Raw genomic sequence first — 18,363 nt, 5'->3', positions numbered from 1 at the left:
TTCACGGGTGTATCTACACCTTATACAAAAAAAATTAGTAATTAAATAAAAATTCAAAAAATTCTGAAATATTTAAGAAATAAAATTGACCTTCCATTGTAGAGTACTTGTGAAACATATTCCACAAAAAGAAAAGCCCCTTTGATTTCTTAAAAAAAACATTTTTTGGGTCAAAATAGTGCGGATAGTGATCTACTCTCTCCGTTCCTAAATATAAGTCTTTGTAGAGATTTCACTATGGACAACATACGGATGTATATAGATGCATTTTAGAGTGTAGATTCATTCATTTTGCTCCGTATATGGTTCATAGTGAAATCTCTCCAAAGACTTACATTTAGGAACGGAGGAAGTATAATGGTAAATAATTTTTGGTTTTTTGCCCTGAAGTCACGCTGATTTTTTATTCGTGAAAATTTATATAATAGTGCAAAAGAAAGTCAAGTTTATTCAAAAAACTTATGAAATATTATGGTTTTTTGTATTTTTTTTCTCATATAGGATGTACTAGATATACAAGAACCAAAGTGAATTTCCCGATTTCTCTCGTCTTTTTTCCAGCCTGTCTCGCCGTGTTCGTGGGTTTTCAGTGTGGTTCCTCCTGCGTCTGCGGACTCCGTTTTCCTCTTGCGGCGGCGCTGGCGCTGGTGCGATTCCACCCCCTTCGCGCCTTGTTATACGCAAATTCGAACTCCGGGATCTGCAGATATCGTGACTTTGGGCCCAAATAAGTTGATAGGTACTCCGTAGATTGAAGGTCGATTACTCCTCTAGTTATCATGGGGATGCCCATGCTGAAGCGGTTCATGTCCATGCAGTCGGAGCGGCGGCATCGCCAGATCCGAGCCCGTGCCCGTGGTAAGCCCCGCCGTGCCTGTGGATATCTATAGGTTTGTTCTTCAACACCGCCAAAAAGATATCTTTTTTTATTGTGTTTGCTGTTTACTTGGCCTTTTCTATGTGGCGAAGATAGCAAACTGATTCATTCTGATTCGGATTGCTTTGAGCCGGCTGACCATAAAAGAAAGTACTGGATTGCGAGATTGCTCCTCTTTCTGTTTGAGTAGTCCAGGATTCGAACGGAGCTCCTTTCTGTTCTAATGTGAGAAGAGATATCAATATGTATAAAAAACATCCAGTCATCAAATAATTCTAATAGCCTATGCTGGCTCCTCTGGAGCCAGCAGCTTCCACTGGAATAAGTATATGAAATCCATATGGTTTGAGATACACCGTGTTTAGCCAGTAAGAGATCGAAGGCAACCTTTGGAGATATTGTATTGCTCTGCACAAAATACTTTTATGGACAACTGAAGCTCATTGCTGAATTCACTCAATCGAGATTTAGTATGTAAATTCACATTCTTGCACAGAAGTTGGATACAAGAAACATAATTGATTTCTCTGTGTGCGTTTGTGTGCTCAAATTTGTTGTTTCCCTTTTTTAGAAACTGTAGTATTCTTAACCATGTATGATGTGCTGCAGCTGGATGTGTTTCTTCTTCATTGGCTAAAAGAAAAAAGGAGGTCTGCCAACATGACGATGTTTCTCCGAGTGATAAACGATTGAGATGTTCAGGGGTGAACCTTCCAGAGGTATGGAATTATTTGCTGATAATGCAAGAATTATATTGACGGAACTAGCAGTAGCTCTGTTTTTGCATTAAGAGGGGGGAACCCAAGTTACAAAGACTGAAAACAACCTAGAGGAAAACAGGAACTGACAGTAGAAGTAAAAGAAAGCCTGAATATGCGAACTGCGGTTGGGCTGTACACACAGAACAATTAGTCGCACAAACCTCCAGAAGGAGGCTGACGTTGTTCTGATCAAGGAAGTAATTGTGGTTGGGCTCATCGATTTGCTGTAAAAAAAATCCACCTATTAAGCTCTTTCCAAATGTGCCAAATGATATAGTAGGCGACAGAGATCTCTTTCTTCCTGGATTAGATGCCCTTTTGAAGCTTTTAAGCCACTGTTCTCTAATGCTAAAAGCCTCCTTGGAAAATGCAAGAATTGTTGCAAGTGCAATACCATCACGAGTCCATCACCAGTTCACTTCTGGTAAAATAACTTACAAACAGATTACATATGATTCAGCATTTATAGTCCTATTGTGCTAGTAGTTTCGCTTTGTGCTTAACTGTTGCAGCTTTAACTCCAACAGAAAATTGTCTGTTGTGAGTTTAAACACCAGGTATTGTGACAGGGATTAGCCTTTTTAGATGTTATCCCTCCTGGTACAGTGCATTATATCTTTTTCTTTCGTGGATAAAGGTAAATGTGCTATAAAAACAAGTCTAAAAAATACCATGGAACTGCATGTTAGCGACCCTTTCCACTGTGCGGCCAAGTGGCAGACGAAGGCCCAGCCCACCACCATTCCCTACATATACGCGAGAGAATGGAACGAGCAACCATCCTGGCTTGGATCACGACTTTCAACGGTGGCTCTTCTTCTCCCACCTCTGGCTCTCTTTCTCAATCCCCATTTCATGCTGCAACTTGTATCCCGAAATTAGCTACCTATCCTTGTAATCTGCTACTGTGATTGATTAGTGAGAGTTGGTCCCTAACACTGCAACATGGAAATGTAAGAGTATATGTCAAAATTTGTGCAAAACTGACTTGTACATTGTATTGTATGAAAAACCAAACCAAGTACTGTTATTTCGAGCCCCCGCGTCGTCCCCGCTAGGGCGACTCGGGCAGCGCCCTAAACCCAGCCGCCGGGGGCGCACACTCCCTCCTCCCCTCCCTCCGCCGCCGCCAGCCTAAGACCGGGGACCGACGGCGGTGGCGGTGGACATCGCCTCTCTCCCGCAGCTCTGAGGTTGTGCGGGCCCCCGAAACGTGTGGAGGCGCGCCCGTTCCGATCGGCAATGGCGATGGCTGTGGCGCGGCGGCGCGGGCTGCGGGCGCGGCGGCCAGCCCTGTTTGGGTGGCGGCGGCGGCGGCGCGCCATCTGCCTTTGGATCGGCGGCGGCGGCGCGCAGGCCTGGTGGTTGCATCGGCGGCACCTCCAGTCAGATCTGTTTTGACCGGTGCAGCCGGCGGTGGTGGTCATCTCTTCCGTCAAAGGTGGTCGACCTGCGGCTGGGTGGTCGGATCTCGAGGTTCATCATCTTGTCCCGGCTACGAGTCGGGGAGACATAGTTGCCGATGAAAACTGAGCCGTTGGCGGGCGATGGCGGCGTTTTGCGCCGTTACCTTGATGAAGGCATCGTCGTGTAACTGTTGTCGATCCACACGTGCTGCTTTGGGGCAAACCCTAGGATTTGGTCTTCCAGATCGGACGATGGCGGTACTACGGTGCCGTTTCTCTCTTGGGAGCATTGTTTGTGGAGCAGCGCTAGAAGATAGAGGCAGGAGGTGGAGCGGCTTCGTCTTGCACGGAGCTTCGGTGAAGCTGTAAAATCATGCCCGGCCGACAGGTGCTACGCTGAGTCATGCCTAGTTGGCAGGTGCTACGCACGACAGATCTTCCAGAGTCTTCGCGTCTGGATGGACGAGCGCAGGGCGGTGGCGCTGTTGGGCGCCGTGGTGGCGTCGACGAATGTCTGGACTAGCAAAGGATGATGCAGATCTCTCTCCTGAAGATGGGTCAGTGGTCCGATGATGATGGCGGCTTCTAAAATGTGTGCATGTGGTGTGTGCTTTAGGTAGGCTGCACCGGCTGTTGGTACCGATACGTTATGTGGATGGATCGGCGACGACACCGGTTTTAGATATGGGGAGTGAGAGCACTCCACATTATCGAGTTTGTAGGTGTGAGTGGTGGTTTTGGGTGGATTGATGTATGTTCTTGTTAGACCTTTGTGGAATAATTAATAAAGATGGCTGCATGCATCGATTGATGCAGAGGCCGGGGGCTTAACCTCCTTTTCTAAAAAAAAGTACTGTTATTTCAATGTTACTGTACCCATCTTTTACCCCCTTTTGCATGGTATTACAGTATACAATTACAAACCATGATTCTTTGTTTGATAGGTGTAGATATCATGCATTGTACCACCTTTGCTTCTCTTCATAGAGCTATCTCAAGTGGCTGTCTAGATCCACTATCCCTTTGTTTACGCATAATCGTACAAGCATTTGCAGCCATGACAAGTGCACTGTGTTTAATGTTTAAGTTATTATTCGTATTACAGGAATTGGAAAAACGATGAATCTTGACAACTTGAGGTGGTTAAAAACGTAACTGATTTCATTTGCACCAGATCATTCCTTTAGCCATTGAGTTCCCTAATCCAGTGCAAACGGCTGATTGAAATTGCCCCACATCTATTTTGCGCAATCCCACCTACGGATTGTATTGCAAATGTAATTTATGAACATATAGCATATCTTTTGGGCTAGTTTTGGTTCTAGCCCAAGCTTTACATACCAAATATTTGGCTAGTCAAAATTTTGGTTGAGCTTTTGATTGGCTATGGGTTGGCTACTTGGCTAACATTGGCAAGAAATATGAACTAGATTGGGTCAATAGCCATTGGCATGGCGAAAAAATTGGCAATCATCCAAACAAAGGCCAATTTTTTGGTCATGGCCAAAAATCGATAGGGTCAACTTTTGTTACCATCCAAACATACCCTAAACTATTGCAGCCTTCACTCTCGAGGAGAATATTGTCTGGCATGAGTTTAAACCCCAGGTATCGTGATAAGTAGGGCTTCGTAGACGCTATGTGTCCTGATACAATTCATCTAAAATCATCATTGCCCCTCCTTAATTTTGTTCCAAGCTCCGCCAGCAGCCGCATTTATATTACTAGATAATTCCCCCGCGCGTTGCTGCAGGACTATTTTGAAATTATTTTGCTGAAATTCGGTTGAGCAAAATAGAAGTAATGAATTTATTTGACTTGATTATTTGATAGATTCGCCAAAAAAAGATTATTTGATAGACGCATAGCAGTTTCATAAGATAAATATCATAATATGTGGTTAAATTTCCTTGGAGTTGTCAATGCTGGTGCCTTCTTCCTTGTGAACAAAATGTACATGTGGGATTCCTTTCTTGATGTACTCAAAGATGTATGTGCCAACCTTCAATGAATGATTCTTTGTGGTGTCGTCTTGAAAAGAGGCGCTAGTTATTGTCAGTTTCATAGCATTCTTCATGTTTGTAATAGCCTCTATGTACCTTTTGTGTGCTTCTCTTGTTGGATGTGTTGCTGAAGGTGGCAGAACTTTTCTTGGTGCATCAGATCGCATGCTGTAGCAAAATAGGTGTGCATATCGTTAATTGCATAGCAGGAACTTAGAAAACAACTATGTACGTAACAGTCGTACCTGTTAGCCAACTTCCTTCTGGTTGTCCATGTACTTGCAAAAGCCAATATTTAGTTGTAGGGATACAATGGAAAATGGTATAGTTGTTCGTAAATAGAGATGTGTGGTAGTCATAAAACGTGTAACTGAAAGATATTGCTTTTAAAATAGTTAATACACAACAAATATAACAGTGAATATATATAAAGTTATAGATGGTATTTATATTGGGGTTTTAATTAGCAGGTTAATGTACGTATTAATATCGCACATGCATGTAAGATTTGGGCATGGTAATTGTTGGTTGGATTCCTAGCAAAGAAAATAATTGGGGGTTGGTATATAAAATCTAAAACTTTCTAAGCGGTGAAGGCTAGCCTGGGCGGCATTTTCTGCAGTTTATGAGAGTTTTGAAGAGATACATACTCTGTAGCAGGAAAAAACAGAGATGACATTATAATAGATATCCTCATGTTAACATTCAAAGTGTAGTACAAACCCAGTTTGGTATTTATAGATTTATCACTAAAAGTACCCTCGTACACTCATACACGTTGAGCAATGGGTACTCTGGTGGTTCAAGGGGGGAAAGGAGAAAAGACAAAGAGAAACTCGGTGCATTCAAGCATTATCCAGTAATGAAGATCCTTCCTGTATGATTGTCTCCTCCACATGTTAACATCTGCCATGAATAGCAAGACCCTTCCTGTTTGATTGTCTCGTCCATATGTTAACTTCTGTCATGAAGAGTAGTATAAGATTTCAGTCTAGGTGTTTCATGGATGGCAAATCTAAAATTTATAAGCCCTCAAGGACAGAGCAGCAAGCAAGGGCATGATGCATGAAGCAAAAAGGTTTCTGGGTTGCAATGGAAGCTCAGCAAAATGGGTATGAAATGAAGAAATTATTTTTTTGCTGGTCGTAGTTACAGGACAGTGGAAGTTTCCATGCGTGTATTGCGAAGCATAGCATTGTTAAAGTTGGAAGTAACAAATAGGACGATATAAAGGTTGGAATTAAAAATTGAAGTACCTATATGGTATGCATGTTTGGCTTACTCGTGCTATCCATAATTGGTTGTTGGATCTTTGTTGTCTGTTTTGCTGCGTAAGGAGAACATCTGGCATTGTAATTATTTTAAGGGGAAATAAATAAATTTTGTGAGAATTATTTATATAGGCTGTGAGAAGTAATACATACTCTTTCTTGTATTCTTTGGAAGGACTATGTTCATGTTCCTTTGATCTGCACTCAGAGAAGATAGATCTCTGAAGGGGTAAGCGAATCGATCGATAAAAAGAGAGCATGTATAAACCTGGTGCATCATAGGCATGCGAGTATTGCCATACCTGATAGATTTGTTGGCATCATCCTCGGTAAAGTCTATTCTTCGTTTTGCTCCAGACCTGATTAGAAGGGAGATTAATCAGAGCGTTATAAGTCTGATAAATCTTGCTCTCGAGATGCTATTGCTTGATCGATGCCAAGAAGTAGATGATAGAATGAATGTCAAGATATATTGTGCAGAAGAAAACTTATTTGAAAGAACATTTGTGCCTAACAAACCTCTGTTCCTGTTTCTAGCCATACGTGTGCGACGGTTATCGGCAGGAACATATGGGCTTGCTCGAGGAGAAGGATCGGGTAATGACGTACGACGTGGCCGTCCACGTCCACGTGAAACTTCTCGTGGATGACCAACCCCATGCCCAGTTGGATAACGCGAAGAACTTTCTGCGTTATCCATGTCAGGAGGCCTAATAACCCCAAGGAAGTGGAATTGGATGAAGGGGCCAAGAATGTAAAACGTACCAACAGAATACGAATGCAATGCAATGTGTATGTGCTCAATTTTTCCGTATAGAGAATTAGAGTGCACCGTTATATATTGAACTTAGCAAAATTATATTGAGATTGATGTTGAGCAAACAAATTTACAGAAGGAGCAACCGAGGAGAATTTGGGGATATTATGTACCTTTAGGAGGCAGAAACCAAATGAGCCTGTGTTTGCAGTGAGGGAAACCCAATGAAGATGACTACTTGGGCATCATTGAGCACGCAGTACCTGAGAAGTTACAAATTTGTGATGCAATCAACAATATATCATACATAGAGAACATGGAGGAAATGGCAGGGAGTTGCTCACCGGAGGTGGTATGAGTGGTGTGGTACAGACCTGATGGGAAGGAAATGAGGTGAGGCCAGACAGACTTTAAAGAGCAATCCATCAGTTTCTTCTAGAGATGGTGGGGAGAGGAAGTGGAGCGGCTGGAACATTAGTATTAGGAGAGGGAGCGTCCGACATCAATTAGTCCTGGCTGTTCGCTATCCATTGTGACCAGGGAAGACACACAGGGTGGGCCGGTGGAAGCAATGGGCTGCAGAGAGGATGCATCAGTAGGCTGTGTAAGGTTGCTATGGCCCTTTTCATAAGAATATATGTAGGATTATAAGAAAAGAGAAATATTCTTCTGACAAACAGAGTACAGTACCTTGTGACGAACAGAGTACAGTAGCTTCAAGTCGACATATAGCATGGCCGTAGTCGGGAGCTCGATGTCGTTGCCAGCAAATCAGTAACCAAGAGGAAAGTGCATACATCTGGGCTGAATTAGCCGGGGCGGCATCCGAGGGAGGAGGTGCTTGCTGACGCCGGCACCAAGTTGGGATGGGCAGCAGCAAGTCCATGGCAGAGCAGCTCGAAATCGATCCCCAACGACGACACCACCGGCCGCTGCTCCATTGCGAAGTAGCCGTGGCAGGCACCGCAAGTATGGAGGAGGTTAAAGGGGAGAGGAGGAAGAAGGTGGCCGCCGAAGGGGAGAGGAGGAAGGAGGTGGCCGCCGCGGAAGGACTGGTGTGCAGCGGGAGGAAGGGAGGGTGCCGGCTTGGGAGTGAGGCGTGGTGGAGAGGGAGGGAGCAGCGCGGATCCTGGGTGGGCGGCGAGGCAGAGTGTGCCGTGCGCACGGGGGAGCCGGCCCACCGGGATCCCGTGCTGGCGCGCCGCGGTGGACAGGGGAAACCGGTGGAGACGGGGGGAAACGGGCGAGGGAGTCACGGAGGAAAGCGGTGGAGACGGGGGCGTTCTCGCAGGAAAAAAATGGAAGTGGAGGCCGATGGGCGGGCTGGGCTGGGATTACGTCCATCGTGAGCTTCTCTGGCTGGGCCTACGAACAGTAACAGAAGCCGACGTGTGCAGTAACTGAAGCCAACGTGTTCGTTTTTTGGTATGACGGGTCCCGCTTGTAAGCCTCTAATTAAACGCTGACGGGGCAGTGGTGCTGATGTGGATAGCCTGCATGTCAAGAGAAATAGGTTAGTGGGGATGAACTATTTAGGTATTATAGATAAGCACTGTCTTCGCAATTTTTGCTAAAGCACTCCTTTAGCTATTGTATATACTTCCTTATTCAAATACAAATAATTGATTGAAAAATTGCACATTGTACATTATATGCATCTTTGTTAGATTGCATTGGAGCGCTCTAAAGTAATCTTCCCCAATTTCAGTTTTACTTCCTAGCCCTGCCCTCTAGACTTGTCACTGTGCATCACAATCCACTTTGGATAAATTCAACATAGGAGGATAAATAATCTCAGCTGATTGCACTAAGTACTGAATACTGGTGGATTCTGGAAGATGATTAGTGGTTTCTTGTCTTGGGTATAGAGGTCTGAAGAACACTTCCAAAATCATTTCTCAGAAATCATATGTTCTCCTGGGTCCCAATCTACCAGTAGTGAATACTAGTGGATTCTGGAAGATGATTAGTGGTTTCTTGTCTCTGGTATAGAGGTCTGAAGAACACTTCCAAAATCATTTCTCAGTACTTATATGTTCTCCTGGGTCTGAATCTTCTCTTCTCTGTGCAGCTAACAATGTGTTCCAGTGAAGGGCTTGCAGCTGCTGTACGTTTCCATTGTTACAAAACAGTTTAGAGTCAGAGAGAGAGGATTCTTGCATACTATCTTTGTTATGGAACTGGCTGGGCCTTCTAGCGTATAAATTGGAGACATTTAGGGATTGACAACCCGCTGCCTTCTCATCATCATGGCGCTGCTGCCCAAGGATGCAATCAAACACATTAGAGCACTTGGAGGTTCTTCACTTCCTTGTTTCTCCTCTTCATATGTCCGTTGCTCAAGAGTGATATTCTGTCAACCATTGTCATCTTGATCATACACATACACTGGCATGCTGTTGAACACGCTGGAGTCGTGCGCCCTCGCTGGCAGCTACAGGGCTGGAACGTGCATGACCAGCAGTGTTGTAGCAGCTGCATCGTGTTCCTGGTAATTGTTCTCACCTACAGAAACACTACCAATACAAGGAGAGGGACAGAGATCCTGCAGCTCACTTGTGCAGGTTTGACTTCTAGGTTGGGGATATCACGCTGTTGCAGTATTTCCTCAAGATGCTGCCCACTGGACTTGGTGTTTCATCCTTGAGAACATGAGTTCTGACTTGTTGCTGAGCAGTAGGTCCACTTCCCTTGTGCCATACTACTTAATCCATGATACTCTGCTGCTCTGAAAGCCATGCTCTGGTTTGGATAACATGGTGGACAGTAAAGAGGAGAAGCCTGATAATTATGGCGGTTGATGTGTTGAAGTATGTGTGGTTTGGTTGATCGACACTGGGGATGCTTGCGATGGAGGTATGGGAGGAGGTGGAGGGTAGTAGCAATGAAAGGGATAATAGTGAGGTGGGTTTGAGTTGCCAGTCGGCTGTGGCATTGTGTCAATGCATCTGGTGGCTCTCACTTGGTGTTTGCCTTCCATCGAACACCTGGTGGGTGCTAAGTGCTGTACCTGCTCCGCGGATGAGTTGAGGCACGTCTGCTCCATACATGGCTCCTGTATGTCCTATCCACGAGCGCTGGCTCACGGAAGGTACAAAACCAGCACCATAGTCGATCTCACATCAAGCGGAGAGGCAGAGCACTTACTCAGCAAATTCCTTGTTGATGAACAGCCACAGAGAAATCAGCACCAATCAAGGGATTTTACAGTACTGATTTGGATATCAGTACCAACCTTCACCTTGAATGAATGAGCTGCGGCACAGCTTGCAAGCGCCAACCACAAATGTCGCTGCCGCCGCCAACCCACGTGAACGCCCCTGCTGCCGCGTTGAATTTGGGAGGAATGGGTTGTAATCACTGGCAGATTGTCGCCACCAACACCACAATGGTTTCGCTGCCACAGTTCACCGGTTGACGCTGGGAGGGAGGGTGGGAATTTGCTAGGGACCAGATTGATGCTGGCTCAGGGAAGAAAAGGGCATTTTGCACTCACGTCCAGAAGATCAGCAAAACTCTCTGGGGGGTAAAATGGAGAGCAGAGGAAGAGGGAGCCGCCGATGCCATGGAGAAGAAAAACGTCACCAGAGAAATCGAAGATTAGAGAATTGATGAAGATCCTAACTGAAGCTACTGAATAATTGCAACTACTGAAAGCAAACAGGGATAAGATCAAGTAATTGCAGGGAATTGTAGATATATTGATAAGAACAGACACAAGGTTGCTACAAAGAGGAACAAGGAAATTAGGATTTTTGTTCTTGGTTGATTCTGAACAAGGCAAATGCTTGGCTTATATGGAGTCTAACCCTCAAGACCATAACTAATAGAAGTCTACGCTTTTACCCTTACATCTAAGATTCCCCTAATATCTCATTATCCTAATGCCTTGGCAACCCCCTTCCACCGTTTTCTGTTGACTTGGTGTTGGTGTGGCTTTTTCAGGCCATTTCAGCAGATAATGGATGGAACAGTTAAAGTTTCCTGCGTTGCAAACTGTGGCAAGTTCAGTGAGCTGGAAAAGTAGCATGAAAGTTGGATGGGTTAAGTTAGACAACACTATAACTTTAGGAACCCCAATGCAATTTAGTCTTTATTTATATGGTCTGTTGAATATATTGTCTCTTCACCTTAGTTGCAAGGTTTTATGTCTTTTTCATTAGCTTCTGGATGATATTCATGGGCTTCCATCTTTTCACTATTCAGATCAGATGTTCTATTTGTACCCTGCAGACGTGTTGATTTCTACCACTTCACCTTATCTATAACATTCTGTTGTACAATAAAGCACTATTTTGTGCAGAAATGCATAAAAACATATAGCTACTCTGCCCTAATGCAAGTAAAATTATACTGTAGTAAATAGTGCTAAGCCATTAGCAACTTTCTTTTTTCTACGAATGACAGTAATAATACTGTGGTAAGGAAAACTTCTATATCTACATATGTAATGCATGGCACCTTGTTCAGTCATGCGCTATTCGGTGGAATGTCCATCATAATCCATATGGTTCTGCTATTTTTTTCTTATATTTCCAACCGAAGTAACCATCTGTCTGTACAATCTGAATTCTGAATTTCTTTCACATGATTATTCATGCAGGATATCTGGCACCACATCCATTCCCTACTGCCACTACGGGATGCTGCCCGTATTGCCTGCGTGTCCCGCACCTTTTTACGATCCTGGAGATATTATCCCAACCTCATCTTTAATAGGCATATACTGGGCTCAAATAGCGATGGACGTGGAAGGGATTTCATCAGAACAATCGACCACGTTCTGAAAAAACACTCAGGTGTTAACGTAAAGAAACTCACACTGGACATGTATAATTTTCCCGAAGTCACCAACGCCTGTCGGCAGCGGCTAGATGGTTGGCTTCAGATTACTATGAGACCAGGGATTGAAGAAATAAACCTCCTTAGCCTGGCTAATGAAGCATACATGTTTCCGTGCTGGCTGTTATCTGATGATAGGATCAAGGACTCAATTCGGTGTCTCAATCTCAGCTCTTTTGCTTTCCGCCCCACAGTCAAGCTCAGTCCCTTTAAATGTCTGGCCATGTTACGTCTCAATTATGTGTGTATTACTGGGTACGAGTTAGGGTGCCTTGTTTCCAACACTCTTACCCTGGAACGGTTGGAACTTAATGGTTGTGGCGACTTGGATTGCCTGAAGATACCTTCCCAGCTTCAGCGGCTTAGTTGTCTGATGGTTTCAGGTTGCTTTAGGCTGGATGTGATAGATATCAAAACCCCGAACCTTCGCGTTATCAGGTTGGATGTAGAAAAGGTTAAAAAACTCTCACTTGGAGTATCATTGGAACTGAATGAGCTATGCATACCCGGTCCAGACTTTGCGAGTTATGCCCGTTTGAAGCTCCTCTCCAATGCGCCAAATGTCGAAAGTCTTTACCTGAAGTTGATTGATGAGGTATTTTGATAGAAGTTTGGCCGATTATGGACTATTTTCTGCGTATAGTTAATGGCAGTCATACCTTGGAATGTATATGTCACAGCCCCAGATCAGCCCTTGTTTAACTTTGCTTGTTCCTCATGTCATCATGTTTAATTTTCAAAGAAACTTGAAATGGGGATGTTGAAACCCTAGCACCAAATGCATTCAACTAGGTTCAAATAAACAATATTTTCAATGAACCCAAATGCCCTTTAGAAATGTTCATGATTTTTGATAAAGGTAAAAAACCTCTGCCAAAAATGATGCACCTATTTCTAGGCCATTCTGGATTTTTGAATTAAGTCTTATTGTATTTGACTTTTGGGCATTTAAATACTATAAATAATTTAAATGTTCAAATAATGTTGGAACTATTTTTGGGCCACTGAAATAATTCAGCAAGTGTCCATGAATATTTTCAGGATTTTAGGAAATGCCTTGGTATTTTTTCCTAAGCTCAAAACAGAGGCAAATAATTAGAAAACAGAAGAGAGGGAGAGCTTACCTGGCCTCACCTATGTAGCCACCAGAGGGGCCAGCCCACCACTGTAGCGACCCAGCCCACCTCCTCCTCCCCTGTCGTCTTCCTCCCCCTGCCAGGAGGACGGCGCGTGCCCGACGCGCGCACGCACGCGCCCCGGCCACCTCCTGCTTCCTGCCGCTTCCCCCTCGTCGCCCTGGGCCTCCCTCGCGACGCCACGCAGCCCCGACCGCTCTCTCCTCTCTCTCACTTTCCCCTCTGGCCCTCTCTCCCGCAAAAACAGAGCGCCACCGAGCGAGCTCGCCGACGCCGATCGCCGTACCCGCGGCCACCGCCACCACCTCGCCTCTCCGAGCTGTCCAAGAGCTCCGCCTCATCTGCTTCTTCCTCCTCGACGATCCTCCCGGCCTCGGACGCGCTGCTTCATCGCCACCGTCGCCGTTTCCGTCACCGGCCACCGAGGCTCCTCGTCGGTCGATTCGCCGCCGTCTCCGCCTCCCCGAGCCCGCTGAGGCCTTCCTTGAGATCACTGTGAGCCCCTGAACCGTTTCCCCCTACTCCCGTGCTCGATTTCGAGCTCTAGCTAGACTAGCCACCGTGCCCGAAGCTCGCCGCCGCATGAGCTCGTCGCCGCCGTGGCTCCGGCGACCAAATGGCCCCGCGCGTGCGTCCGTTGCACTCGCGACGTTCCGTAGAGCAACTCTAGCGCGATAGCCCGTTTGTTTGCAAGCCGCAGCGCTAACCCCGCACCCACCCGAACTCCGGCGGCCGCGAAAGAGCTCGCCGCCGTCGACTCCGGTCACCACAGGCCCAGCCACTACCACCATTCGACGCGCGCCTGCAAGAGCTCTCCAATGAGCCCAAGAACGGCCTCGTCCGTGCCCTGTGGGCGCTTTCCGAGCCGCGCCGCCGTCTCGGGCCTCGCCGGCGTCGAGTCGCCGGCGGGTTTGACCTCGTTTGACCCGGTTTGACCCCAGTTTGACTCTCCCTGAGTCACTGACGTGTGGGCCCATGCTCCTAACTAAACTAGATTAGTATTAGTTTAGCGCTAATTAATCTGGATTAGTTAGGTTAGTCACTGACAGGCAGGTCCCACGGGTCAGGTTTGACCCTGGCCAGCCCGTTGACTCGCTGACGCAGTGATGACGTCAGGCTGACGCAGTAAAGCATTATCTGGATTTAAGTTTATTCAGAAAATTCCAGAAAATAGTATAAACTTCTAAAAATCATATAAAATCAACCGTAGCTCAGAATGAAATAATTTATATATGAAAAATTATCAGAAAAATGCAATCTATCCATCTGTATCATTTTCATGCATGTCAAACTAAGTTATACCTGCTGTATAGGTGAAAACATGATAATGACATTATAGATGCTAAATATGGAGTTTGCATATGAACCCTTAGCTCATATGGACCTCATTTAAATTGTTGCTAGATGCATTAGTGTAAATCATAACATTCTTGACATGTCATAGTCATGCATCATAATTGTTGCATTGCATTGATTGTGTTCTTCCTTGTTTGCCGGTGATTGTCCCCTCTCGATAAGCCGTGATTCCGACGATGAGTTCGATGACACCGATGAAGAACTATAATATCTTCAGAAGTGCCAGGCAAGCATAACCCCCTTGTTCATTCCGATACAATCCCACTCTCTCGCTCCTGCTCTCTTTTACTACATTAGGACAACAACGATTCAACCGTTACTTGTTGCGGTAGTTGAACCCCTTATCCTCTGCATGACCTGTCATTGCCACAGTAAATAGATGAAACCCACTAGCATGAGTAGGAGTTGTTTGAGCCCTGGTGTGCCTACTCATTCATGCTTGTTTGTCATGCCTGCTATTGCTTAGAGTTGTGTCAGGTCTGATTCATCGGGGATGAGTTGGAATGGTGATGAACATGTCCTACTGTGTGTGAGCTAAGTGTGTGAACACGATTTGGTAAAGGTAGCGGTGAGAGGCCATGTAGGAGTACATGGTGGGTTGTCTCATTGCAGCCGTCCTCAGGAACTGAGTTCTGTGTTTGTGATCCATGATACAGTTACTACCACGCATTGGGCCCGAAACCAATGGACCCTCTCGGCTTCTTAATCACCCTTGTCCTCTGTCCAGGAGTTGCAAGTAGTTTCTGGTGTTCGTAGTATGCTGGAGGCCGTGGGCAGCGCTGACCGGAGGGGTGGGCTGTGATGCGGTAGGCACGTGGCCGGGCATGCCGGGCGCCCCTTTGGTGTCCCGGAACCCCGCACACATCGTTCGGGGCCGTATGTGGAAACCTCGGCCGGACTCCCTGCGGATGGAACCTGAATAGGCGATAAACCTGGACTAGAGACTTGAGTGTTTAGGTAGGCTGTGGCCGACACCCTCGCTGGGCTTCCGCTTGAAGGTTGCCGAGTACATGTCGTGTAAACGGCGGTAAGTGGTGAGAGCGTGTGTGTCGAAGTACACCCCTGCAGGGTTAACATCATCTATTCGAATAGCCGTGTCCGCGGAAATGGACTTCTGGGTTGCCTATAACAGTTCATAGACAAGTGAAAGTGGATACTCTAAAATGCGCAAGATAAGCGTGAGTGCTATGGATGGCGTTCTCGTAGGGAGACGGGAGTGGATCCATAGTGGTGTATTGGTATGGTGAATTTGTGGACTCGTGTGCGCCACCTCAAAAGAGTTACTTGCAGTCGTAGTTCAGGATAGCCACCGAGTCAAAGCTGGCTTGCTGCAGTCAAACTCCACCACCCCCTTTTGTTGATACCGATGCATATGTAGCTAGTTCTGATGTAAGTCTTGCTGGGTACATTTGTACTCACGTTTGCCTATTTTATGTTTTTGCAGAGAGACTTCAGTCTCGCTAGTAGTACCGCTTGGACTTCGACGTTTAGCTTGTTACCTCAGCTACGATCTTGTGCCCTTGGCAGGATCTGGTAGATAGTCGGGCTTCTCAGCCTTTTCATTTGTAGATGTCTGTACTCAGACATGTTAAGCTTCCGCATGTGTTTGACTTGTATGCTTTGAATGTTGGGTCATGAGACCCATGTTTGTAATATCTGGCTCTTCGGAGCCTAATGAATAAATACTCTGAGTCGTAGAGTCTTGTTGTGATGCCATGTTGTATTTGCACATATCGAGCATATTGTGTGTATGATTGAAATGCTTGGTATGTGTGGGATCCGACAACCTAGTTGTGTATCCTTGGTAGCCTCTCTTATGGGGAAATGTAGTCTTGTGCTCCATGAGCCATAGTAGTCCGCTACAGCCCGGTTCACCGGAGTCCTGCTAGCCCAGCACTACTGCTCCGGAACACTTGACTGGCCGGCATGTGATTCACTCCGTTCCTGTGTCTGTCCCTTCGGGGAAATGTCACGCGGTGACATCCGGAGTCCTGCCTAGCCTGCTACAGCCCGGGTTCCCGGAGTCCTGTTAGCCCAGTGCTACAGCCCGGATTCACACGCTGCTGACCGACATGCTCGATGTTGATTCATGTTTGCCTGTCCCCGTAAGTTAGTGCCACTTTGGGTTCACGACTAGTCATGTCGGCCCGGGTTCTCTGTCATATGGATGCTAGCGACATTATCATATACGTGAGCCAAAAGGCGCAAACGGTCCCGGGCCATGGTAAGGCGACACCCGTGGGAATACCGTGCGTAAGGCCGCAAAGGGATATGAGGTGTTACAGGCTAGATCAGTGTGACTTAGAATCGGGGTCCCGACAGTATATTTAATTTTTCGATAAAGGGTGTATTTTATTGGCTCAAAATGGAGCATCAAGAGGATACATGTATATTTAATTATTTATTAATGAATTATGTATGTGTTCGTGCAGGTTCCTCCAGCTGATATGCTACCGAGCAAGTTCCTCCACCTCAGAGACTTCTGCCTCTCACTACCCGGACGGGCTGTTTCTCCGGCATATGATTATTTTTCGGTGGTTCCGTTGCTTGATTCCTGTCCTTCCTTGGAGACCTTTTGCTTGAATGTAAGTCACTGCAAAGACAGTATCTAGCATATGATTATTTCAATTCAAGTACATTGAATTATCATCTTCAGGCATCTCATGATTGCGTGGGGCATGAAACAACGAATTCCGAAGACCCCTCGCACCCGAGGCAGATTCCAGGACAGCATCATGGTAAACTTAGGAGTATGACGATCTTGGGCTTCTGTTCCGCGACAAGCCTAGTCGAGCTAACGTGCTATATCGTCGAGATGGCTGCGTTGACATTGGAGTGTCTAACCCTGAACGTCCATGTACGTATTATGGAGTTAGCAAACTCATGCCCATGTACGAGGGTATGCTGACGGAAGCTCCTAGAACGCTCTTGGCCATCAGAAGGTACATCCAGCCGAAAATCCCCTCCACAGTTAAGTTGAATGTTGAGGAGCCTTGCGGCCCATGCACTACTAGTGTTGGACATTAGGTGTCAACTCATAATTGCTTGTAATTTTCCAGTTTGCGACCAGGTAGTTTAAATGCACTATGTTGTCATTAGAAGTGCCCGATGTTTAGTTATGCACTGCCACAATTAAATTCAAGTTTGGTTTGACTCTTGTTTTTTCTCAACTGTGTGATGCTTGCCAAAACCCGTGGCATGAATACACCCCGCAAAAAAGAAAAAAAAACCGTGGCATGAATAGGCAAGGCGGCCCAAACCCTAACCCTCCAGAGCCAATGCACCCTACCCGCAGTGGAGTTGTGATCTAAACACCTTTATATTTCTTTATATTTTTTACAGAGAAAATAGTGATTAGTGAAGCTCGAACAAGCCGCCGCTTGAGAGCGAGAGGAACGTCGCGCAGGCCTCTCCCAAACGGGGCGGACCGGCGTCCGACAATGAGCTCATGCCATTGCCGCTCCACAGGCTGACGACGACCCACGTAAGCCACATTAGCTCTGTATGTAGACCAAACGTATGAGCGACTGAAACTTGCGAATCAATCTGTGATTGGATGGTTAGGGTTCAAATCATGAATTTATTTTAAGATTTGCGAATGTATGTTTAGTGAGAGGAGACGTTCCCGTCGACTACGAGATGCCTACGGTTTGACTTTGTAAAATCTTAAGATGATATGTCGCATCAGTTTCTTGAATGTGCTCATAGGATAGGGTGTGCATGATGAGTGTATGTGCGTATATATGAGCGCTTGCATATGTACTATGTTCAAAAAAAGAATGTGAGTCATTTAAAAGCAGGTACAACCACAGCTGGTATATTCGAGCCTCTATATGCTCGCGGATGTGTCCGTACACGCCCGCTGGCAATGTCCAGGCAGTCCCCATTTCCCCTGTCCACATATGCAGTCTCGTAGTCGAATAGCAATTTTCATAAAATGGATGCAACAGCATA

The 18,363-nt window shown here is 45.9% G+C and overlaps 1 protein-coding gene and 1 long non-coding RNA gene across 18 annotated transcripts; one reads left to right on the top strand and one right to left on the bottom strand.

Moving 5' to 3' along the window:
• The first annotated feature begins 526 nt into the window (after positions 1 to 526).
• Positions 527 to 17,566, top strand: LOC109760183 (F-box/FBD/LRR-repeat protein At1g13570). Of its 14 annotated transcripts, XR_012188446.1 has the most exons (9): positions 538 to 647; positions 740 to 858; positions 1,487 to 1,596; positions 6,856 to 7,110; positions 7,212 to 8,588; positions 9,147 to 11,118; positions 11,679 to 12,512; positions 16,842 to 16,994; positions 17,066 to 17,566. XR_012188446.1 is itself a non-coding variant. In XM_020319018.3 (7 exons), the coding sequence occupies exons 4-7, from the start codon at positions 11,041 to 11,043 to the stop codon at positions 17,315 to 17,317; spliced, it is 1,317 nt and encodes a 438-aa protein (XP_020174607.1). In that variant the 5' UTR covers positions 529 to 739; positions 819 to 890; positions 1,487 to 1,596; positions 9,147 to 11,040; the 3' UTR covers positions 17,318 to 17,566. The 14 variants fall into 14 exon arrangements, 11 of the variants coding, with proteins under 11 accessions (XP_040252426.1, XP_020174607.1, XP_073358952.1 ...); XR_012188445.1 differs by having other exon boundaries at positions 533 to 858; XM_020319018.3 differs by lacking the exons at positions 6,856 to 7,110; positions 7,212 to 8,588 and having other exon boundaries at positions 529 to 739; positions 819 to 890.
• On the bottom strand, positions 2,300 to 8,029 carry LOC109760184 (uncharacterized). 4 transcript variants are annotated; one of them, XR_002232312.3, is made up of 10 exons: positions 7,766 to 8,029; positions 7,420 to 7,651; positions 7,249 to 7,338; positions 6,838 to 7,028; positions 6,621 to 6,677; positions 6,472 to 6,516; positions 6,304 to 6,374; positions 5,293 to 6,008; positions 5,144 to 5,215; positions 2,300 to 2,576 (listed from the first exon to the last, which is right to left on the bottom strand). It is a non-coding gene; the product is annotated as an uncharacterized lncRNA (long non-coding RNA). The 4 variants fall into 4 exon arrangements; XR_005763449.2 differs by lacking the exon at positions 2,300 to 2,576 and having other exon boundaries at positions 4,170 to 5,215; positions 7,450 to 7,651; XR_012188449.1 differs by lacking the exons at positions 2,300 to 2,576; positions 6,838 to 7,028 and having other exon boundaries at positions 4,169 to 5,215; positions 7,450 to 7,651.
• Positions 17,567 to 18,363: the final 797 nt, after the last annotated feature.

Source organism: Aegilops tauschii, chromosome 7 (assembly GCF_002575655.3).
Source record: "Aegilops tauschii subsp. strangulata cultivar AL8/78 chromosome 7, Aet v6.0, whole genome shotgun sequence".
In the NCBI taxonomy this organism is placed as follows: domain Eukaryota; kingdom Viridiplantae; phylum Streptophyta; class Magnoliopsida; order Poales; family Poaceae; genus Aegilops; species Aegilops tauschii.
Note: the sequence above shows the minus strand (reverse complement) of the source record. Positions and strands in the feature narration are given on the sequence as shown.

Bases quoted from the DNA above. Each gene is read 5' to 3' on its own strand.
- LOC109760183 (XM_073502850.1), top strand. From the start codon at position 780: ATGGGGATGCCCATGCTGAAGCGGTTCATGTCCATGCAGTCGGAGCGG. The intron at 859-1,486 runs GTAAGCCCCGCC...GATGTGCTGCAG, and splicing joins GATCCGAGCCCGTGCCCGTG to CTGGATGTGTTTCTTCTTCA. The intron at 16,995-17,065 runs GTAAGTCACTGC...TATCATCTTCAG, and splicing joins TGGAGACCTTTTGCTTGAAT to GCATCTCATGATTGCGTGGG.